The sequence below is a fragment of the Notechis scutatus genome, chromosome 6, assembly GCF_049901735.1.
Source record: "Notechis scutatus isolate UNSWTSFEM ecotype Mainland chromosome 6, rNotScu1.2, whole genome shotgun sequence".
Lineage (NCBI taxonomy): Eukaryota > Metazoa > Chordata > Lepidosauria > Squamata > Elapidae > Notechis > Notechis scutatus.
In genome coordinates, this window is record NC_142014.1 from 76,773,754 (window position 1) to 76,798,276 (window position 24,523).

The 24,523-nt window shown below is 43.8% G+C and overlaps 2 protein-coding genes across 2 annotated transcripts in view; one reads left to right on the plus strand and one right to left on the minus strand.

The window, feature by feature from the left end:
• The window catches only part of ITIH5 (inter-alpha-trypsin inhibitor heavy chain 5), a 41,306-nt gene extending 31,033 nt beyond the window's left edge, over positions 1-10,273 (plus strand). Inside the window, exons 8-13 of the mRNA XM_087968890.1 lie at positions 514-685; positions 2,202-2,511; positions 5,713-6,269; positions 6,809-6,862; positions 8,408-8,524; positions 9,897-10,273. Coding sequence (XP_087825016.1) covers positions 514-685; positions 2,202-2,511; positions 5,713-6,269; positions 6,809-6,862; positions 8,408-8,524; positions 9,897-10,273 — 1,587 coding nt within the window. The remainder of the gene's footprint in view (positions 1-513; positions 686-2,201; positions 2,512-5,712; positions 6,270-6,808; positions 6,863-8,407; positions 8,525-9,896) is intronic.
• A 10,509-nt stretch (positions 10,274-20,782) lies between these two features.
• LOC113422830 (store-operated calcium entry regulator STIMATE-like) overlaps positions 20,783-24,523 on the minus strand; it is a 41,988-nt gene continuing 38,247 nt past the window's right edge. Inside the window, exon 8 of the mRNA XM_087969135.1 lies at positions 20,783-21,482. Within this exon, the coding sequence (XP_087825261.1) occupies positions 21,384-21,482 (99 nt within the window). The 3' untranslated portion in view covers positions 20,783-21,383. The remainder of the gene's footprint in view (positions 21,483-24,523) is intronic.

Consider the following 24,523-nt stretch of genomic DNA (forward strand, 5'->3'; position numbering starts at 1 on the left):
ACTGGCTTCCTGTTATGATATGTACAGAATAACCCTTGAGTAACAAGGATATGCACATGGAAACGTTTATGAGAGTAGTTATGAATAATTATTCGGCCACACACAGATACACTAAATTGAGTTAAAGTTCACTTTAAAAAATAGCACAGTCCAATAAATGGTCCAGGTCATATACGTTTTACAGTCCAAAGAATATCCAATTACAAAGTCTTCTTACCAGTTGCCTTTGTCATTTACAGTAAACAAAAATATCAAAGTATAAGCACAGCATAAATACAACAGAGAACCTTAGATAACAACAGAATGTCAGAGAGACAGAATGTCAGAGAGAGCAAGCTACGATCTCTAGCTCCCTCTTATGGTAATTTGCAATATAATCAACCAATCGGAATATGGTATAAATCAATACAGTGATTTTGTCTTAAAGCTGCAAACATACATTGTTGGTTTATATATTGCCAACCCAACTAATTGGTGGACAGATTCCTAACACTTCCCTCCATTTCATTCCAGACCAGAGAGGCCTTGTTCACCATCCTCCATGACCTCCGGCCCGGAGATCATTTCAACATTATTGGCTTCTCCAATGAAATCAAGGTCTGGAAGGAAGAGCAGTTGGTGCCTGTTACTCCTGAAAATATACGAGATGCAATCTTCCACATCCATCTCGTACCACCTAATGAAGGTAATCTTATTGCTGGTTGATTGATTGATTGATTATATCTCACCTTCCCTATTTTTAGAAAGAACATAAGGTGGTGAACATACCTAATACTCTTTCTTTTGCCTATTTTCCCTGCAATAACAGCTCTATGAGATGAGTTGGGCCAAGACAGAAACCCAACTGGCTTTCATGCCTAAGGTGGAACTAGAACTCACTTTCCCCTGGTGATTGGCCCAAAGTCACCCAGCTGGCTTTTATGCCTAAAGTGGGACTAGAACCATCAGTCTCCTAGCATTGGCCCAAAGTCATCCAGCAGATTTTCATGCCTAAGGCAGGAGTGGAACTCAGTGCCTCCTATTAATTGGCTCAAAGTTACCCAGCTGGCTTACATGCCTAAAGTGGGACTAGAACCCATCATCTCCCAGTTTGGCAAGAAATTACCCAACTTTTCTGAGCTGGAGAGCTCATTTGGGAGAGCTGCCACTCCTCCTCCTCCTCTTCCTCCTTCCCCCGCTCCTTCTCCCCTCCTCTCCTCCTTTCCTCCTCCTCCTCCTCCTCCTCCTCCTCCTCCTCCTCCTCCTCCTCCTCCTCCTCCTCCTCTTCTTCTCCTGCTCCTCCTTCTTCTCCCCAACCTCCTCCTCCTCCTCCTCCTCCTCCTCCTGCTCTTCTTCTTCTCCTGCTCCTCCTCCTTCTCCCCCACCTCCTCCTCGTCCCCCTCCTCCCCTCCCCTCCCCTCCCTCCCTTCTCCTTCTCCTTCTCCTTGAGATATAAGATTCTATTTTTTTGCTTTTCTAGCAGCCCCTATCGTTGTTATTTGGTGCTGTTGTAACAGCACTGAAAATCTTCTGGATCTGCCTCTTTTTGTATATGTCTTGTATGGCATGGAATCCCAAGGCATGGAATCTTGTCTCCTGTTGTAGTAAATTTGGGTATTTCTAAGAAGTCTACAAACTTTCCAAGCAGTCATGTCTAAATGCAACCCGTTAAGATCAATTTTGCAATCTTATCTAAGGATCTAGACTTGTGGACTTTAAGACTTGTGGACTTCAACTCCCAGAATTACTGGTTGGGGAATTCTGGGAGCTGAAGTCCACAGGTCTTAAAGTTGCCAAGGTTGGACATTTCTAAACTACTTGATGAAAACTGGACACCTCCAACCCAGTGGTGGGATTCAATTTTTTTTAGTACTGGTTCTGTGGGCGTGGCTTGGTGGGTGTGGCATGACTTGGTGGGTGTGGCTTAGTGGGCGTGACTGGGGAAGATTACTGCAAAATCCCATTCCCTCCTCACCTCACTAACCTGCTTTCCAGCTCTGTTCTCCTGTGCAGGGCAACAAAAGAAGACCCAGCCAATCAGCTAGGACTCAGGAGGCATAGAATAGATGGGGGTGGGGCCAGTCAGTAGTGGGATTGGCTGGTTCTCTGAACTACTCAAAATTTCCACTACCGGTTCTCCAGAACCTATCAGAACCAGCTGAATACCCACCTCTGATCCAACCTACCTCACCTCACATTTATTTTCACGGTATCCATCACAGGTACCAATATCAACGATGCTCTTCAGACCAGCGCAAAAATCCTCAATGATTACATCACGCAGAACGAAGTGGAATCGCGAAGCACGTCCCTCCTGGTGTTCTTGACCGATGGCCGGCCCACAATGGGCGAGATCCGGACGAGCAAGATCATCAGCAACCTCAAGGAAGCCATTCGCAACAGGTTCTGCGTCTTCACTATCGGCATTGGAAATGACGTCGACCACCACTTACTGGAGAGGGTGGCCCTGGAGAACTGTGGGATGATGAGGTTGATCCGGGAGGATGAGGATGCTGCAGCTCACTTTAAAGGGTTGGTGAGAAAAAATATTCCCTACTATCTCTTGTGCTGGATCTCTGTTAGACTGTGTCAGCCTTCCCCAAGTCGGATGGCTTCTTCCTTCCTTCTCTCCTTTAATGGCTTCTTCATAGCTTCCCCAAGCTCTGTCTTAAATCAACAGATTAACAGAGTTGGAAGGGACCTTGTGGGGCATCTAGTCCAACCGCCCCGCCCATGCAGGAGGCCCTACACCATTTCTGACAGATGGCAGTCCAGTCTCTTCTTGAAAGCCTCCAGTGATGACGCTCCCACCACTTCCAAAGGCAACTTCTGTTCCATGGGTTGATTGTTCTCACTGTCAGAAAGTTTCTCTCCTTATTTCCAGGTTGAATCTCTCCTTGGTCAATTTCCATCCATTATTCCTTGTCTGGCCTTCAGGTGCTTTGGAAAACAGCTTGACCCCTTCCTCCACTCTGTGGCAGCCCCTCAAATATTGGAAGACTGCTATCCTGTCTCCCCTGGTCCTTCTCTTCACTAGACTAGCCATGATGCCCAGTTCCTGCAACCATTCGTTGTATGTTTTAGACTCCAATCCCCTCATCATCCTGGTTGCTCTTCTCTGTACTTTTTCTAGAGTCTCCACATCTTTTTTATAATGTGGTGGCCAAAACTGGATGCAGTACTCTAGGTGTGGTCTTACTAATAAGCCTTTATAGAGTGGTATTAGTCTCTCCCTTGATCTTGATTGTATCCCTCTGGTAATGCAACTTAAATTCTCCTACAGGTTGTTGTTGTTGTTGTTGTCAATAAAAGTCCTTCAAATCAGTCCTAAATCTGGGAATTCCATGGAAATTTCGTCAAATTTCTTCTTCCTAAGCTTGAAAGACCCAAGGTTGGCCCAAAGTCTACCAAATATCTAATCTAATAAAGAAGACGACAAGGGGATGAGTTGATAGCATTCTTCCTATATTTGAGCATCTGCCATAGGGAAAAATAACCAAATAACCGAGTTGGAATGGATCTTGGAGATTTTCAACGTCTTGCTCAAGCAGGAAACTTTATACCAGTGGTGGCTAACCTTTTTGGGCTCCTGTGCCAAAAACTGCTCCCTTACATGCACTCGCGTGCTAGCTCCCAGAAGGCAATGCACGTGGACCCCCATGGCCCCTGCTCATGCATGCACGATTCCCCCCCTTACCTGCAGTGTGCCAAAAAATAGGCCCGTTTTGTCACTTCCGGTATTTCCAGAAATATAGGAAGTGATGAAACAGGCCTGGTTTTCGGACTCCAAAGACTGCAGAGGCTTCCCTTGAGGCCAAAAAATGCATCAAAGAGGCCGAAAATCAATGGGAGGCACGCACATGCGCAGTGAGGTAAATTTGCCCACACAAATGGCTCTGTGTGCCACCTGTGGCACGCGTGCCATAGGTGCGCCATCACGGCCCTATAGCATTTCAGACAAAATGGCTGTCCAATCTCTCCTTAAAAACCTCCAGTGTTGGAGCATTCACAACTTCTGGAGGCAAGTTGTTCCACTGGTTAATTGCTCTCACTGTTAAGGAAATTTCTCCTTAGTTCTGGGTTGCTTCTCTCCTTGATTAGTTTCCATCCTTATTGCTTCTTGTCCTGCCCTCAGGTACTTTGGAGAATAGATTGACTCATTCTTCTCCAAAGCACCTGAGGGCAAGACAGAAAGTCATGAATGGAACATCATGAAAGACAAATTCAAACTTGAAATAAGGAGAAATTTCCTGACGGTGGAACGGCTGGTCTCCAGAAGTTGTGAGAGATTGGACAACCACACACACATTCTGTCCTGTCTAAGGCAGGACTAGAAGTCATTGTCTCCCAGTTTGTAGCTCGGTGACTTTAATCGCTATTTTTGGCTCAGCCAGGCACAATTCCAGCTGCTAAATGCAGTGTCCTTCCATTCTGAGTCAGCTGTATTGGCCAGCTCTCTATCAGAGGAAATTGACGTTATCTTGAAAAGGGCAGATAAGGAACTAAGGAAGTTGGTTTAGATTGGCTGGATTCCCATTTTTTTCTAAACCAAGTTTTAGAGAGGTCTTTGGCTGAGCCCAATGAGGAAATTCACTCACCGAGGTTTGAAATCCAGGATTGGTTTTTGAATGGACCAGACCAGCCATATGTGATTTGTCCAACTAACCATGGTTAGATGAACCACAACTTAGAAGGAGAGGTACTATGGAGAGTTTTTAAGTAGCATTTTTCCTCTACTACCTGGTGATCTCAGGGATTAGATGTGGAACTTCTGCCTGAATCTGGGTTCCTAAAACCATTGTCCAGAATTTGTAGGGGTTATGAGAATGAAGGAATGGACAGAACCGTGTCTCTAGGTAGGATGAATCAAAATCAAATCAAAACAGAGGTTCTGACCAGTTCTGGAGAACTGGTAGCGGAAATTTTGAGTAGTTTGGAGAACCAGTAGCAGAAATTTTGAGTAGTTCAGAATTCCACCTCTGACTGGCCCCGCCCTCATCTATTCTCTGCCTCCCTTTGAGTCCCAGCTGATTGGCTGGGTCTTCTTTGGTTGCCCTGCACAGGAGAACGGAGCTGGAAAGCAGGTTAGTGGGGTGGGAAGGGAATGGGGATTTTGCAGTAATCTTCCCCCTGGAGTGCAGAAGGAATGGAGATTTTATTTCCCCTGCCACACCCACGAAGCCATGCCTACCAAGCCTTATGACCGTTGCTGCGTCCCGTGGTCTCACGATCCCCTTTTGCGACCTTCTGACAATTAAAGTCATTGGGGAAACCAGATTCACCTAAAAACCAGGCTATTAATTTATCAATTGCAGTGATTCACTTAACAACTGTGGCAAGAAAGGTCGTAAAATGGGGTAAAATTCACTTAACAAATGTCTCACTTCAACAACAGAAAATTTGGGCTCCACTGTGGTCATAAGTTGAGGACTACCTGTACTAACTTAACAACTGCAAAAATTCACTTAACAGTGGCAAGAAAGGTTGTAAAATGGGGGTGGAAATCACTTCACAACTGTCTCGCTTAGCAACAGAAATTATGGGCTCAATTATGGTCATAAGTTGAGGATTACCTGTCCTAGATGTAAGAACTGGTCATTGGTGACTTTTTTCAGTATTGTTGTAATTTCGAACTGTTGCTAAATGAATGCTCGTAAGTCGAGGACTCCCTCAGTGTTGGTTTCCTTGCAACTTGCGCTCATGTTGTAAGAGTAACCCAACATGTTTGTGCAGGTTCTATGACGAGATCGGTACCCCGCTTCTGTCGGACATCCGGGTCGATTACCCCGTGGGCAGCGTGGAGAAAGTGACTCAGAATTTCTTCCCCAACTACTTCAACGGTTCTGAAATTGTCATCGCGGGGAAACTCTTCAACAAGACCGCCCACAGCTTACATGTAGAAGTGACCGCCAGCAACAGTGACAAGCACGTCCTCCTGAAAACCGATGTGGCCGTCGACCTTTCAGGGCAGAACCTCCTCGAGGCGAGTTTTGTCGGCCTGCCGAACTCCTCCGCCGATCAAAACTATGTCGAGCGGGCCTGGAGTTACCTCACCATCAAGGAACTGTTGACCTCCTGGTTGAAGAGCGACAACAGCAAGGAGAAGGCCTCTCTGAGGGAAAGGGCCAAGAGCTTGGCTCTTGCTTACAATTTTGTCATGCCCTTCACTACCCTGAAGATGAAAACCCTTCCATTTCAAGTGGAGCCCCCAATGGAGGTCTACGCTGGCCCTTCAGCCGAAGGCATTGGAGAAATCGTGCAGGGCCTTCAAGGCCACCAAGTGCCCTCAGGTAAGGACAACGGCAAGCTACAAACTGGGAGACAATGAGTTCTGGTCCTGCCTTAGACAGGATAGAATAACAGAGTTGGAAGAATAGAGAACGGAGCTGGAAGGGACCTTGGCAGCGGTGGGATTCAGCCGGTTCAGGCCAGTTCAAGCGAAGTGCAGGGTCCATGTGAAGGATGTGGGAGGGCAAAAAATGGCTGTCTCAGAAGTTCTGGAAACTTCCAGGAGGGCCATTTTTTTGCCCTCCCAGAGCCTCTGCACAGACCCTGCACTTACCTGCATCCAAAATGGGCTGAATGGAGACCCCTGGGAGGGGAGGGGTGGGCAGGCCAGCCAGTTGGTTCAACTACTGGTTCAGTGAACCAGATGTAAATTTAACATCCGGTTTGCCTGAACCAACCCGGACTGGCTGAATCCCACTCCTGGTCATGGATCTTCTCTGGCGGTGGGCATAATAGCATAGTGCTTTGGTCTGGGGAGGGAGCTGGGCTATATGTGCCTGTGTGGTTTTGTGTAATCTCATTTCTCCTCCTCTTATTTCAGGCTCTATTCCTGAAAAATCAGAGGAGCCAAAAATAAATGTAACTAAAACTTCAGGTAAGTGGTCAAAAATACGAGGGTTTGGCCGCATTGGTCTTTACTTTACTTTACTTTACTTTATTGTCATTGCACCTCATACAACGAAATCAAACACCATCTTCAGTGCACATCACGACCATGAATATGAAAATAAACACAAACACACATCCTTCACCCTTCACACATTGAACCGGAAACCCCCAACACCACACCAACGCTGCACTATACAGCAGAATTCAAAAGAGCTACTGCCCTGGGATAGAAGCTGTTTTTCAGCCTATTTGTCCTTGTTTTTATTATTCTGTACCGCCTGCCGCCTGCCGTAATAGTTCAAAAAATCTTCTAACTTTGCTAAGCAAAACAGACTTTCTTTCTTTCTTTCTTTCTTTCTTTCTTCTTTCTTTCTTTCTTTCTTTCTTTCTTTCTTTCTTTCTTTCTTTCTTTCTTTCTTTCTTTCTTTCTTTCTTTTTTCTCTCTCTCTCTCTCTCTCTTTTCTTTCTTTCCTTCCTTCTTTCTATTGTTCTTTCTTTCCTTTCTTTCCTCTTTCCTCTCCTTCCTTCCTTCCTCTTTCTTTCCTTCTTCCTTCCTTCCTTCCTTCCTTCCTTCCTTCCTTCCTTCCTTCCTTCCTTCCTTCCTGCCTTCTTTTCTCTTTCTTTCTTTTTCTTTCCTTATCTGTTTGTCTTTATCTGTTTCATTACCTTAACTAGGTACATCATCAGTGCTACCAGAGTGCTGTTTGCTGTCAGTTTATATTCTGGTATCTTGCCTGTCCGTGTGGGTGGGGATGGCCTTAGGGGTTCTTTGCTTGGGCTGTTTGCTAATGGCTATTTAGCCATTAGCACAGAAGTGGGATTCAGCTGGTTCACACCGGTTCACGCAAACCGGTTGTTAACTTTTTGTGCAGTTCGGAGAACCAGCTAATCCTACCACTGGCTGGCCCCCAAATTCCCCCCCCCCTCGCCCTGCCCCTTCCAGAAGTTCCAGCCACTCCTTATCTCGCCTCGCCCACCTTGGCTGTGGGATAGCAGCTGCTGCTCTCTGGCTCCCTCCCTCGCTAGCACGTTTGCCTCAATCACGCAGCCCACACAGCCCAGCCTGCTTGCCTGCCTTTGCCCCAGCCTCCCAAGCGGTCCAAGCGCTCCCAAGTGCTGAGTCTTCCTTCGCCATTCTCTGCCGCCTCCCATGCGGCCCAGCTCCCTGCCTACCTGGTGAGCTTACCTTACTGGTGCAAATGGCCTGCTGCCTTTGCCCCTTTCCTAGTGTGAATAGCCTGCCACCAGTGCCTCTTTGCTAATCGACTAAAAAGTAAACAATAACCCGGTCAAGAAACGGCCAAAGACCCATCAGTAAACAGCCCAATCAAAGCATCTCTAGACACCCACCCACCCACATAGACAGGACACCAGAATATAAACTGACAGCAAATAGCACTCCTTATTAAGCACTGATGATGTTACCTAGTTGGGTCATGAAATGCCTGCAAGAAAGCAAGCTACCTCAGAGAGGACCAAGGACCCTTCATTAATGTTTCCCTTCTTGTTTTGTTTTCAATTCTCTCTCCAGCGGATGGCGACCCTCATTTTGTCATTGATTTGCCACAGAACAAGCTGACAATCTGCTTCAATATCGATGGGCAGCCTGGCGATATCCTTAGATTAGTTTCAGATCATAAGCACTCAGGTAAGGTAACCCTGATATGGGAACGGCAGAGCTGGTGGAGCTATTGACTTGTTCCATCCGCAGAGTTGAGTAAAAGTTTGGCCTGGCCTCAAGCAGTGGACGGAAAGGAAACGCTGATGAATTTCCACCTCCCAAATCCGTTTCATGGGACGGGACAAAGTTTAGAGTCAGCTTGGGACAATTTCAAACAAGCATTGCACAAGGAAGCAAAATATTAATGGTGTTTCCTCTGCTTTTGGTTTTAAGACCCCAAATTACTGTCCAACTGTGTCAGGAACAATACATCTGTTTGTAGGAGGCAACGGTGGCCGCATCGAAAATAGGAAATTGCTAAAGATCCGTTGGAATCTCACAACAAGCCAGACTAAACTAAAGTGCATTGTTTGTGTGATTCGGTAGGTTGTGGGAACTCAGCCATTGTCTTACCATGGGAAACAGATCGTCCCAGGCTGCCCTATTATGATACAATTGGTGTATTTCTTTTCTTTGCATTTTTTTTTTAAATACAGCTTTGCACCATACTGAGATGTACTGCATGCAAAGAGAGGAACAATGGCAACAGATTATGTATAAAGATTCTGGACCAAAATCATCCAGCTTGCTTTCATGGCTAAGGTGGTTCTAGAATTCATTGTCTCCTGGTGATTGGCTCAAAGTCACCCAGTTGGCTTTCATGCCTAAGGCAAGACTAGAACTCACAGTCTCCTGGTGATTGGCTCAAAGTCACCCAGTTGGCTTTCGTGCCTAAGGTGAGACTAGAACTCACAGTCTCCTGGTGATTGGCTCAAAGTCACCCAGTTGGCTTTCATGCCGAAGGCAAGGCTAGAACTCTTCATCTCCTGGTGATTGGCCCAAAGTCTTCCAGTCGGCTTCCATGGCTGAGGCGGGACTAGAACTCATTGTCTCCTGATGATTCGCTCAAGATCACCCAGCTGACTTTCAAAGCTAAGGCGGGACTAGAACTCACCATTTCCCGATGATTGGCCCAAAGTCACCCAGTTGGCTTTCATGCCTAAGGTGAGACTAGAACTCACAGTCTCCTGGTGATTGGCTCAAAGTCACCCAGTTGGCTTTCATGCCGAAGGCAAGGCTAGAACTCTTCATCTCCTGGTGATTGGCCCAAAGTCTTCCAGTTGGCTTCCATGGCTGAGGCGGGACTAGAACTCATTGTCTCCTGATGATTCGCTCAAGATCACCCAGCTGACTTTCAAAGCTAAGGCGGGACTAGAACTCACCATTTCCCGATGATTGGCCCAAAGTCACCCGGTTGACTTCCATGCCTAAGGCAGGACTTGAACTCAAAATCTCTTGCTTTCTAGCCTGGTGCCTTAACCACTAAATCAAACTCTTTATATCTTCACTTGTCCCTTAGGAGTGACTGTCAACGGCCAGCTAATTGGGGCCCCTGCCCCACGGAACGGTCATAAGAAACACCGGACGTACTTCAAGAGCATCACAATTCTCATCAACAAACCGGGAAGATCCTACCTGGAAATTTCTCCCACTAAGGTCATCTTGGATGATGAGAAGAGGCTGGTCTTTCCCTGTGACCGCAACGCCGTGGTGGTAGGCAAGAAGTTCCACGTGTCCATTGTGGCCCACGCCAATGTCACGGTGGTCCTACAAGATTCCATCAGCTTCGCCATTCTGATCCACCACTACAAGAACCCTGCCCGGTATCAGAAGAACCATTTGGGTTTCTACATCTCTAATGGTCAAGGACTTTTCAAGGGTTCTCATGGAAGCTGATAGGTACATTAAGTGATCCAGGTTGGTCTTCCAGAATTTTAGCAACCAGTTCTCTTGCCCAGTTGCTGAGTGGTGGCGATTTCAGCGCGTGGCCTACAGAACTTGGGGGTTTCAGCTTTTAATGCCACTCTTCAGGCTCCTGAGGCTTTTATTGAGCCTCCAGGGGGGCGAAAACAGCCTCCTCTGGGCTCCAGAGGCCCTCTGAAGGCCGGAAACAGGCCTGTTTCTGGCCTTCCAGAAGTTTGTTTTTTGCCCTCTCTGAGCCTCTATGTGGGCCCTGTACTTACCTGAGATCCAAAATGGGCCATGTAGAGACTCCTGGGAGGGGAGGAATAGGGTGGACAGGGCCAGCCACGAGTGGGATTTGCAGGTTCACCGAACTCCGCAGAATCCTGGCCCACCCCTGGAGAGATCTCTCAGTTTCTAAGATTGTGTGCAGAGAGACATCTATCTTCCCTGTGGATTCTGAGAGGCGCCGTCCTGAGTACAGGTAGTCCTCGACTTACAACCAGGGGTGGGATTCAAAAATTTTAACAACCAGTTCTGTGGGCGTGGCTTAGGTGGTAGGCGTGGCTTGTTGGTCATGTGGCAGGGTGGACATGGCTTGGTGGTCATGTTGTTGGCAGCGCGTGGCCAACTCAATATCACTCACATCGTGCCACGCATCTCCTCGCCTGGCCTCTCATGACTGTGGGGATGCTGCAAGTCGTAAGTGTGGAAAATGGTCATAAGTCACTTTTTCCAGTGCCATTGTAACTTTGAATGGTCACTCCACACAAGCAAAATACCAGCAAAGTAGGGGGAAAAAACTCCAGAGAAGTTCCTGAGACAGGAAGTCTAGTCCTGCCAAGAATGTAATAAGGGTTAACGGAGATGCAGTTTCTGTAAGCAACACCAGAATGTTTCCTTCCTGCCTTCCTTACAGGATTAGGCCCGTAATTTCTTCTAACAACCAGTTCTTTGAACTGCTTAGAATGTTAACAACCGGTTCTAGCGAATAGGTGCGAACCTGTAGAATCCCACCCCTGCTTACAACAGTTCACTTTTAGCGACCAAAGTTACAACGGCACTGAAAAAAAGTGACGGATGACCCTTTTCCACAGTTACGACTTTTGCAACATCCCCATGATCGTGCGATCAAAATTCCAATGCTCAGTTCATACTTATGACGATTGGGGTGTCTTGGTGTGTGTGTGTGTGTGTGTGTGTGTATGTGATGTGATTCCCTTTTGCAACGTTCAGACAAGCAAAGTCAACAGGGGATCCAGATTCACCTCACAGCCATGTTGTCATAACTCAAAAAATAATTCTATGGTATTTTAGAGTTGCCAACAGAAAGGTAGGAGGGAGCAGTGTGATAGCTTGCAACCGAAAGTGCATTCCATAAATGTTTTCAAAGATAGTAACTAGGTGACTGAAGTTTCTGCCGTGCAAATATCTAACTGGAAAGCATGATTGATAACTTTGGGCTATGGATGTGTCCCATTGGAGAATATGAATTATGATACCCCCAGGGGGTGGGGGAAAACTAGGGTCAAGGATGACAATGAATGATGTGTCTCAGAGTTGGCTACACCCAGGCAGTGCCGGACATGTTCACTCCCAATAAATCCTTTTGAAGTTTTGGAAGTTTGGCTCGAGACTCATGAGTTAAGTGGCGTAACTGCCGGAATCCTGACATGCGTTGCTCATTTCTGGAACAGAAGATTCCCCATGGGGGAGCCAGAATTTTTGAGTTGCTAAGTAAGGAAGTGGTTAAGTGAATGGTGCCCAACTTTATGGCATTTCCCCCACCCCCACGGTTAGTAAGCAAATCACTGCACTTGTGAAGTGGATAATGTGTTTTTGAGCCAATGCAGTTTCCCCCATTGACTTGGCTTGTCAGAGACCAACTGGGAAGGTCGCACATAATGAACATAAGACCCTGGGATGCTGCCATATAATCAGTGGTGGTATTCAAATTTTTTTTACTAACAGTTCTGTGGTCCTGGCTTGGTGGGTGTGGTGGAGAAGGTTACTGCAAAATCCCTGCAAAATACTGCTGGTTCTGTGGGCGTGGCTTGGTGGCGTGGCTTGGTGGATGTGGCAGGGGAGGATATACTGCAAAATCTCCATTCCCTCCCCACCCCACTAACCTGCTTTCCAGCTCTGTTCTCCTGTGTGCAGGGCAACCAAAGAAGACCCAGGCAATCAGCAAAGACTCGGGAGGCAGAGAATAGGTGGGGGCAGGGCCAGTCAGAGGCGGGATTTCCCGGTTCTCTGAACTACTCCAAATTTCCGCTTCCGGTTCTCCAGAACCTGTCAGCACTGGCTGAATACCCACCTCTGCACATGATCAGAATGTGGGTGTTTGGCAACCAGCATGTATTTGCAACCCTTGCAGCTTCCCACAGTCACATAATCAATCAATCAGAATATAGCTGGAAGGGACCTTGGAGGTCTTCTAGCCCAGCCCCCTCCAGTGATGAAGCATCCAAGAAACTTGCTAACAGTGAGAACAATTAACCAGTGAATCAGCCTGCCTCCAGAAGTTGTGGATGCTTCATCATTGGAGGTTTTTAAGAAGAGACTGGACAGCCACTTGTCTGAAATGGTATAGGGGGCTGGGCTAGAAGACCTCCAAGGTCCCTTCCAGCTATTTTCTGATTGGTTGGTTGATTTCTGAAGGCAAGCTGTTTCACTGGTTAATTGTCCTCACTGTTAGCAAGTTTCTCCTTAATTCCAGGTTGCTTTTCTCCTTGATTAGTTTCCATCCATTGGTTCTTGTCTTGTCTTCAGGTGCTTTGGAAAATAAATTGAACCCCCTCCTCTTTGAGGCAGCCCCTCAAATACTAATCACACCTAGTCCTTCTTTTCTCTAGATGGGCCATACCCAATTCCCACAACCATTTTTCATACATTTTAACCTCCAGCCCCCAATCATCTTAAATGTTCTTTTTTTTTCTTTCAAAATTTGCCATTTGCAATCTTCCTAGTCAGTTTCCAACAAATCAAGTCAGTGGAGGAAGCCAGATTCACCTAACCACCACCTGATTCACTTAACAATGCAGTGATTTGCTTAACAACCATGACATAAAAAACTCATAAAATTGGGCACCACTCCAGAGGTGGTATATTCAGCAGGTTCTGACCAGTTCTGGAGAACTGGTAGCAGAAATTTTGAGTAGTTTGGAGAACTGGCAAATATCATCTCAGACTGGCCCCGCCCCCATGTCTTCTCTGCCTCCCTTTGAGTCCCAGCTGATTGGCTGGGTCTTCTTTGGTTGCCCTGCCCAGGAGAACAGAGCTGGAAAGCAGGTTAGTGGGGCGGGGAGGGAATGGGGATTTTGCAGTATATCCTTCCCCTGCCACATCCACCAAGCCACGCCCACCAAGCCACGCCCACCAAGTCACACCACGCCCACCACGCCCCGCCCACAGAACCGGCAGTAAAAAATATTGAATCCCACCACTGCACCACTCACTAAACTATTGCCTGGCTTTAGCAACGGAAATCCTGGTCTCAGTTTAATCATAATCTGAGAGCTTCCTGGAGTCTCATTCATTTACTTGCTCACAACTTTTTTTTAAAAAAAAATATTTTTAATTTTTTTTAATTTTGCAGGCCAGTTCTTGCACCAAGACATTGAGCTCTTGACTGAGCCGTTCTCCGAAAAGTGTAGCCCGGATGACGGCCACGAAACCAACTCGAACTCGGGGCACGCCCTCCGGTTGAAAGGGCGTTTGGTGCCCGTGGTGTGGAAGCAGAGAAAGATCTACAACGGCCAACAGGAAGTGGATTGCTGGTTTGCCAAACACAACGCCGAGAAACTCATCGACGGGGACTACGCAGACTATTTGGCCTCCCATCTTTTTGACACGGGGACTAGCCCCTTGGTGGAAAACACCCTCTGAAGACAGGGAAAACATCCTTGCTGTCCTCCGAGGAAATTTGGCTCTTCCTCTCCAGAGAACTTTTGGGTTTGAATTGGGCTTCGTCGCGCAGAAGGAAACACACTTTAAAAATACACGTAGTCCTTGAATTATGACCACAATTGAGGCCGAATCTCTGTTGTTTAAGGGATTTTTGCCTCGTTTTTATCACCTTTCTTGCCACAGTTGTTAAATAAATCAATGAAGTTGTTTACTGAATGTGGCTTCCCTTTAGGAGAATATGAATGAAGTGTCTCAGAGTCGGCTGGCTAGCTGTCACGGCTTGTCTGGAGTGCGTACGTTTTGTACCCCGATTTACTGAATCTGGCCCTTAAGTCACAGGGGGGGGGAAAACCAGGGTAGGCAGATATGTGTCTCTTGGGCGGCTATGGGATTTTCAAAGCTTTAAAGAAGATTTATTAGGAGTAGATATGCCGGTGCTGCCTGGGTGTAGCCGACTCTGAGACACATCATTCATTGTCACCCTTGACCCTGGTTTTCCCCCACCCCCTGGGTGTATCATAACTCATATTCTCCAATGGGACACATCCATAGCCAAGAGTCATCAATCATGCTCTCCAGTTAGAATTTTGTGTGGCAGAAACTTCAGTCGCCTGGAAACTATCTATGAAAACATTTATGGAGTGCAGTTTCGGTTTTGCAAGCTGTTGCACTGCTTCTCCCTCCCTTTTTGTTGGCAACTCTAAAAAGACCATAGAAATATTTTATGAGTTGACACTTTGCTTGTCAGAAGGTTGCAAAAGGGACCCCGGGCCACCGTCGTAAATATGAACCCGTTGCCAAGGGTCTGAATTTTTAATCCTGTGACCATGGAGATGCTGCAATAGTCACAAGTGTGAAACCCGGTCAGAAATCCCTTTTTTTCAGTCATGTTGTAACTTCAAACCAGTCACTAAGTGAATCGTCGTAAGTCGAGGACTACCTGTATTTCTCTCAGCCTTGACGTACGACAATTGAGCCCAACGTTTCTGTTAAGGAGACATTTGTTAAACGAGCTCTTCCCCATTTTACGACCTGTCTTGCCACCATCGTTAAGGGAATCAATGCAGTTGTTAAATTAGTAACACGGTCGTTAAGTGAATCTGGCTCCCCCATTGATCTTCTGACCTTGTCAGAAGGTCACAAAAGGGGATCATAAGTACCCCGGGCAACGGTCATAAATATGAGTCAATTGCCAAGCATCTGAATTTTGATCACATGATCATAGGGATGCTGTTTATGAAAAACGGTCATAAATCACATTTTTCAGTGCCATCATAACATTGAACTGTTGTAACTCGTAACTAAACAATCAGTTGTAAGTCAAGGACTACCTATAGTTGTCCATTTGTAAGCAGCTGCTTGACGTCTGGTTAACCAAGGACATCTTCATAAGTGTCCATAGCAAAATCTAATGTGTGATTATTATTTAGTGAAGAAATTGTTCTTGAAAAGTCACTCTCCATTTGGAACAAGCAGATAGATGGAACAGCTTCTTAAAAGTTGCACACAACCATTTTTACAAAATTTGTGCACTGTGTCATGTGCGAGTGCTCCTAGCATGTAGGAAATTATGCTCAGAATTAAACCATGAAGCCATTTTAATTTCAATAGTGATTATTAAGAATGTAAATACTTCTCTCTTGTACTGTAAATACTCTTGTACTGTAAATTTGCTAAGCAGTGTTGGAATCATGGCTACCCAGGCTAGTGTTTCCGTTCACACAACCTGCTAAACTCGGTTAGCATTTTTGTGCCTTTAGCCTGTTATGCACTCAGTTACACAGTGCCTATGTTGTATTGTAATGCAGCTGGATGGATACAGATGGATATCACACATACGCTCACAAATTTAACAGTTTGCAGAAAGTGTCTGCCTTAATATAGGAGTAATTTTTTAAAAAATAGGTTGGCATTTTTAAAAATTAAAATAAAAATAGGATTTCTTTTTATATTGATGAAACTCGTGGAGTTTTATGATCAGTAGGGAATGCATTTATCAACAGGGGGATGCAGAAATTGCACAAATACATATTATAGCCAAAGATAATTTCCAACTGATAGTAGACATTCACAAACGAGTTGCATGTGATGGACATTTGTGCATAGTTGAAGCTATTAATACATATGGGATGATGTGAAGCTTTAATTAATGTTTTGGTCTCCATGATGTAAAAAAAAGATGATTGAGACTCTAGAAAGAGTGCAGCGAAGAGCAGCCAAGATGATTAGGGGACGGGAGGCTAAAACCAGGGGTGGGATTCAAATATTTAACAACCGGTTCTGTGGGTGTGGCCTAATTGGTGGGTGTGGCTTGGTGGTCATGTGACTGGCTGGGCGTGGCTTGTATATAAATATTGTAAATATATATGTAAAGATTGAATTTTTTATTTTTTAAAAAAGAGCAACTTTTACCCAAAATCAGGCAAAGCAGGCAGGCAGATTGAGCTGCTTGCAGAATCACAGAGTCACTCAGAGATCTACCTTTCTGCAATCTGCTGCCTGAGTCTGCACTGAAAATTCTAAGCAAGGTTCAGCTCTGCTCTCAGGCCACTTTTCCCTCCCCCAACCCCTGAATACCACCCTTGACTGGGCCTTAGGAAACCTTCCTGGGTGGGGAGGGGAGGAGCCAGCCAGTGGTGCGATTGGCCAGTTCTCCGAACTGCACAGAATTGTAACAACCGGTTCTATAGAACTGGTCCGAACTGGTAGAATCCCACCCCAGGTTAAAACATATGAAGAATGGATGCAGAAACTGGGTATGTCTAGTCTAGTGAAAGGAAGGACCAGTGGGGTGACATGATAGCAGTCTTCCAATACTTGAAGGGCTGCCCCAAAGAAGAGGGAGTCAAGCTATTCTCCAAAGCACCAGAGGGCAGGACAAGAAGCAACGGATGGAAACAAATCAAGGAGAGAAACAATCTGGAATTAAAGAGAAATTTCCTGTTAATTAAAATAATCGATCAGTGGAACGGCTTCTCTCCATAGATTGTGTTGCTCCAAGATGGGAGGCTTTTAAGAAAAGACTGGGCAATCATTTGTCTGAAATGGTATAGGGCCGTGAGGGGGAACCTATGACACGCGTGCCATAGGTGGCACACAGAGCCATTTGTGCGGGCATGCGAGCCCCAGGCAAACTTACCTCACTGCGCATGCGCGTGCCTCCCAGCTGAGTTTTGGGGCCTTTTTCAGCCTCCAGGAGGCTCGAGGGAAGCTTCTGCAGCCTTTAGAGGCCGAAAAACAGGCCTGTTTCATCACTTCCGGTATTTCCGGAAGTACCAGAAGTGACAAAACGGGCCCATTTTTTGGCCTCCAAAGGCTGCAGCGGTTTCGAGACTCTGGGAGGCCAAAAAAGGCCCGAAAATCAACTGGGAGCTGCGCATGCGCAATGCAGGTGGCAAGGGTGGGGGGGAATGCACGCACATCGTCCAGGGGATGGGGAGCCCCAGCGCATTGCCTCCTGGGTGCTGGCACACGCACAAGTGCACATGAGCGCGCACACAATTTTCGGCACAGGAGCCCAAAAAGGTTAGCCACAACTGGTACAGGGGGTTGGACTAGAAGACCTCCAAGGTCCCTTCCAACTCTGTTGTTGTGTGGTGCCGTTAATTCCTGTTTATATCTTAAAGGCAACCTGGATCTACATGCTGTGTTTAGCATGTAATAACAACTGTATGGTATAAGTTAGAATAACTTAGAACTCTAACACAACTGTTCTCGGTTAATCTCTTCCAAATTGAGTGCCAAATTTCCTTTGTTTGTTATTGCTTTTGAAAGAAACTGAAACTTGCAAACATGTCCAAGATTCTCATAAATGCACATGATATATCACCATTCCAGATGCTGGCACACTTAGGCACTTAGCATCACTTCCGCTGTTCCATTGTTTTTTTCCATTCAAATTTGTCAAAAGTCTTTCCCCCTAATATTCAATATCTGCCAGACAGGTGTTTCTCCACCTTAGCAACTTTAAGATGGGTGGTCTTCAACTCCCAGAATCCCTCAATCATCATTTGCTTTTTTTTTTTTTTTTTAGAATCAGGGTCAGGGGGAAAAAAACATTTGGGAAGAAATTGAAATGATTTACTTTTAATGGGTTTGGGGGGTTTAAATTAATTTGGAAAGGGGAGGGATAGGGTGCTGGTACTATATATTACCAGAGGAGTGGAGTGGAGACCCCACTCCCTTCTAGCACAGATTATGTTACCTAGTTGGGTAATGAAATGTCTGCAAGAAAACAAACAAGCTCAGAGAGCACCAAGAAACCCTCGTTTTAACCCTGAGATAAAAACATTTAATAGAGAGTAGAGTAGGATAGAATAATGGCATGGCATGGCATGGCTGGAATGGAATGGAATGGGATAGGATAGGATGGGATGGGATGGGATGGAATGGAACGGAACGGAACAGAACAGAACAGAAGAGAACAGAATAGAATAGAATGCAATACAATACAGTACAGTACAATACAATACAATACAATACAATACAATACAATACAATACAATACAATAAGGAAAAGAATAGAATAAGAATAAGAATTAGGAATAGAATGGAATGGAATGGAATGGAATAGAATATGGAATAGAGTAGAGTAGAGTAGAGTAGAGTAGAGTAGAGTAGAGTAGAATATAGAGAAGAATAGAATATAGAATAGAATAGAATAGAATAGAATAGAATAGAATAGAATAGAATAGAATAGAATAGAATAGAATAGAATAGAATAGAATAGAATAGAAATCTTTTATTGGCCAAGTGTGATTGGACACACAAGGAATTTGTCTTGGTGCAAATGCTCTCAGTATACATAAAAGAAAAGATACATTTGTCAAGAGTCAAGAAGGTACAACACTTAATGATAGTCATACGGTACAATAAGCAATCAAATCATACTAGGAAACAGTCAATATAAATCGTAAGGATACAAGCGACAAAGTTACAGTCATACAGTCACAAAGTGGGAGGGGATGGGTGATAAGGAGTGATGAGAAGTTAATAGTAATAGTAGTGCAGACTTTGTAAATAGTTGGACAGTGTTGAGGAATTAGTTGTTTAGCAAAGTGATAGCTTTTGGGGAAAAACTGTCCTTGTGTCTAGTTGTTCTGGTGTGCAGTGCTCTATAGTGTTGTTTTGAGGATAGGAGTTGAAACAGTTTATGTCCGGGATGTAAGGGGCCTGTAGATATTTTCACAGCCCTCTTTTTGACTCGTGCAGTATACAGGTCCTCCATGGAAGGCAGGTTGGTAGTAATTCACAGGGAGGAAGGGGTCAAGCTATTTTCTAAAGCGCCCAAAGGCCAGACAAGGAATAATGGATGGAAATTGAACAAGGAGAGATTTAACCTGGAAATAAGGAGAAACTTTCTGACAGTGAGAACAATCAACCCATGGAACAGAAGTTGCCCTCGGAAGTTGTGGGAGCGCCATCACTTGAGACCTTCAAGAAGAGATTGGATTCCCATCTGTCAGAAATGGTATAGGGTCTCCCTCTTGGACTAGATGATCTACAAGGTCCCTTCCAACTCTGATTATCTGTTATCTGTTAATTGTTTTTTCTAGCACTGATTATGTTACCAAGTTGGGTAATGAAACGTCTGCAAGAAAACAAACAGACAGCACCAAGGTCCCCTAATTTCAACCCTGAGATACAAATATTAGAGAGTGGAGTGGAGTAGAATAGAGTAGAATAGAGTAATGGCGTGGCTTGGCATGGCTAGAATAAAATAGAATAAATAGTTCTATCATGGCCACTATCTTGACTTTTTTGACCAGTCCAGCGGTGCTCCTGCTAAGAGTAGAAATAGAATAGAACACAGAATGGAACGGCAGCCAAATAAACCATGTCATAAAGATTAGAGAGAAATATTTGAAAAGCACAGAAAGAATTTGAAGTCTGCCACTCCCTTGCTTCTCTATTTAGAAAAACAAACACAGTTAATGTATTTTTAAAAAATAATTTATGTCTAGGCTTCCTGTTTAAACTGGAAAAAAAACACGAAGCAATTTAGCTCAAAGATCAAACAAAACCTTGCCAAGCAAACAATTGGTAATGAGGTGAAAAATATGCTTATTTAAACAACAGCCGTTTTCCAAGGCCGAAGAATGAGCTGAAGAACCCCACAACTGTGGGTTCAAGAAAGGTAAGCAATTGCACATGTCAATAAAAAAGCTCTTGGTATTAAGTGGGCCAACCCACAAACCCAGTAATTTTAATATCCACCCTAAAAAAAGCCAAAATGCACGCTGTGGGGAAGGATAACTTTGTAAAAAAAACTTTTGCCTCTTCCTTTCTGCTCATTACAGAGGCTGATAAACAGAATTTGTTTAAAAAAAAAATAAAGCATACAAGTCTGGATTTTGTAATTTCCCTCGGAGCTATATAAAGCGACCACAAATCCCATTTTACAAACGAAGACTCAACTAATCAAACTTAGCTCGGTGTTTCTTAACATTGAGCAACTTTGCGATGGATGGGTTTCAACTCCCAGAATCCCCCTGGCAGAATTGTCAAGCATTCTATACTATAAAGCTATAAAATAATTTTACGGTTACTTGGAATTATTGTAAAAAATAATTATTATAAAATAATTTTTTATTTTCCAAAAGCAGAGCTCAGAACACACTGCAATAGCTTCCGTAGCTGTTTGAATATGAAATATTTATTATTCTTACAAAACAGGAGTTAAAAAAATTGAGTGAATAAGGCCAAAAGCAAGGGTTTTTTTTTTAAATACCATCTTTGAAACCAGATTCTATTTACAAGTGATGTGTGCTTTTGTGAATCTCAGGTTTGCACAAGGCAAATTCAACGTGATTCTAATTTTCTTTCTTTTTTTTCTTTTTCTTCCTTTCTTCCTCTTTCTTTCTTTCCTTTTCTTTCCTTTTTCCTTTCTTTTTTCTTTTTGTTTTAAAAAAGATACGATATAGAATCAATCCGAAATGATCACCAACTGGCCAGCCAGAATAAACAGTTCATCTAGAATCAACAGGACAATGCACAACCAAAAACGCAATTTTAAGCCCCTCAAACAACACAGCGCCATATTACAAAATGCAACAGGCCACAGGTGCAAAGCACCTTAGGGTGTTTCTTTCAGTGGTTCACATTGTACAGTCTCTCCCATGTGGTCTCTAAAATGGAGTTTCTTTTGTTGTTGTTGTTGTTCAGCCAGGTATTATTGAAGGGCCACTCAATAATCTCAGTTTTTAAAGTTTGGGCTCCTGCTTCGTGGAAGAGGCGCCAAGAGATCGATGTCGCTCCTGGAATTGTCAAAATCCAAAGTGGGACAAAGGAGGACCTGTGGAGGGAAAGGGGAGAAAGCATTCAATAATTCATTTCATGGGCCACATTTTCTTATCATTTGCCAGTCAGAACTATTCATTAGCAAACAGGAGCAAAGAGGAAGAAGGACTTTTAAAGTCTCCTGATGCCTGAAGAGCAAGGAAAGGCAAACTCGATAGAGTTTTCCTGCTTACATTCGCACACCATCACTAGAGGTTTTTAAGAGGAGATTGCACGGTCACTTGTCTTAAATGGTGTAGGTTCTCCTACTTGAGTAGGGGACTGGAATGAAAGGGGGTTTCCTGCCTGGGCAGGGGGTTGGACTAGAAGACCTCCGAGGTCCCTTCCAACTCTGTCATTCTGTAGATGACTTCCAAGATCCATTCCTGTCCTGTATTCCTGTCCATTCTATTCTATTCTATTCTATTCTATTCTATTCTATTCTATTCTATTCTATTCTATTCTATTCTATTCTATTCTATTCCATTCCATTCCATTCCATTCCATTCCATTCCATCCTCTTATTCTCTTCTCTTCTCTTCTCTTCTCTTCTCTTCTCTTCTCCCCCTATTCCCTGTTCCATATTCCCATTTTTCTATTCTATTCTAAGACTTTTTTTTCCTAAAAAGATTGCTTGTCAGAAAAATCAGGCTTGTCAGATGTTACATCTTTTCTATCCTGCTCTACAGAGCAGAGAGTTGGTCTCGGACAGAAAGCCCTTTGAAGAGACGAGAGAAGCATGTGAAATGTGGATTTACAGGCAACTGTTACATATAAGCTGGGTTGACAAAATCAGAAATGAGCAAACAGTTAGGTTATGGCGAAATTATGAATGAGAAGGGTGAATTTAAATCTATGCAAGAACTGGAGCAACAAGGTATAAGGATGAATTGGTTTTCATATGCGCAAATACATTCTAGATAAGATAAAGATCTCAAAACAGAAGGTTTTTATGATAAATTGACTGCCTTAGATAAAATTTTAACAGGTACTGATGAAAAGGTGATTAAGAAATTATATGGATATTTATTAGATGTTAAATTAGAAGAAGAACAAGTTAAAGAAACAATGATGGCATGGGGGAAAATTTTTGCATACGGGATTGACCTAGAGAGATGGCAAAAACTATGGTCTCAAAATTATAAAATGACAATGTCAACTGCATCTAAAGAAAATTTGTATAAGATGTTTTACAGGTAGCATCTTCCCCCAATGAGAATAGGAAGAATGTTTAAGAATAAATTCGAAAAATGTTGGAAATGTCATCAGATACCTGGCTCATTTTACCATAAGTGGTAGACATGCGCAGAGGAGAAAAAATATTGGACTACAATCCACACATGGTTGGAAAAAATGAAGTCATATTGATTTTAAACCAGAGATATTTTTATTGGGTATTGTACCAGAGATATACAGTAGAGAACTGATATATTTGATTGTGAATGTACTAACAGCAGCTAGAATTGTATTTGCAAAGAATTGGAAAAATGAGAAAATACCAACACAGGACGAAGTTATTAAGAAAATAGTGGAATGTGCTGAAATGAGTAAATTGACATTTGAAATTAGAGAACAAGAAGAAAAACAATATTATAAGATATGGGGTTTATTTTATCAATGGTTAGAAAAAAAAGTGTGGAAATGATATATTTTATAGATAACTTTACAATATAAAAATAATACAATTTAAGAGAAAATGATATAAGAATGTATTTTTTATTAGATGAAGTGGCAATGGAAGTTACATTACATATTGGTTTAAAATGTTGAATATCTTATATGAAGTGGTGGAACAAATACTTATTGTCAAATGAAAGAACCACAGTGATAATAATACTTATATATATACATAAAATGGAAAATATGAGAATTTATGTGACTTGTGAAGGAGGACTATGGACACGCAGCACAAAAGAATTGCAACCAGTCGACACACTGTATGTAATTGAAAGATGTTTTTATGTATTGTTTTGTCTGTGTTTGTTTAAAAAAATAAAAAACTTTTTTAAAAAAATCAGAAAAGAGGAAGTGATAAGCCACCGGGGAAAGCCAAGGGAAACCATCAAAACCATAAAAAAGCAAAGTTAAGAATATTTTGGACATGTGATGCAACACCTGGAAAAATACACCACACTTCACTTGATCCTCCAAGGAAAGATTGAAAGCAAACAAGGCCAAGGCAGAAAAAGAATCTAAGGGTCTGGTTTGGGCAAAACTTAAGAGCACTGTTTTGTGCAGCTGTTGATAAAAATAGGATCGTCATGTTCGCCAACATCCAATGATGATGATGAAGATGAAGATGAAGATGAAGATGAGGATGAGGATGAGGATGAGGATGAGGATGAGGAAGAGGAAGAGGAAGAAGAAGAAGAAGAAGAAGAAGAAGAAGAAGAAGAAGAAGAAGAAGAAGAAGAAGAAGAAGAAGAAGAAGAAGAGGGGGAGGAGGAGGAGGAGGAGGAAGAAGAAGAGGAAGAAGAAGAAGAAAGAAGAAGGAAGAAGAAGAAAAAGAAGGAAGGAAGGAGGAGGATGAAGGAAGAAGAAAAAGAAGAAAAAGAAGAAAGAAGGAAGGAGGAGGAGGAAGAAGAAGGAGACGAAGAAAAAAGGGAAGAGGAGGAAGAAGGAGAAGGAAGAGGAGGAGGAAGAAGGAGAAGAAGACGGAAGAAGGGGAAGAAGAAGAAGAGGGAGGAGGAGGAGGAGGACTGCATACAGAGGGAGAGCGAGTTGCAGCGTTGCTCCTTGCAAACATTTTGAAGGCTGTGGAGACTCTCAGGGTGTGTGTCTGTGTGTGTGTGAAGGCAGAGACAGCACCGATAACTATCTCCCGATCAAATTTCGCCCTTTGGCACAGAGAGCACATCTGCAAACAGACGGCCAGATGCTGAGCACACAGTCCTTTGTGTGCACCAATAGAGAACAAAGGCTGGCTGGAAAAATAAGGCAAATTTTTTTTTTTCTCCCTTTGAACCTACGAGGTGGTCAGAGGATGTCCCAAAGAGAGAAGGCTGCGTTTTGCTGAGCTTCGGGCTTTCCTGCGGATTATTGGCCGTTTTCTGTGCC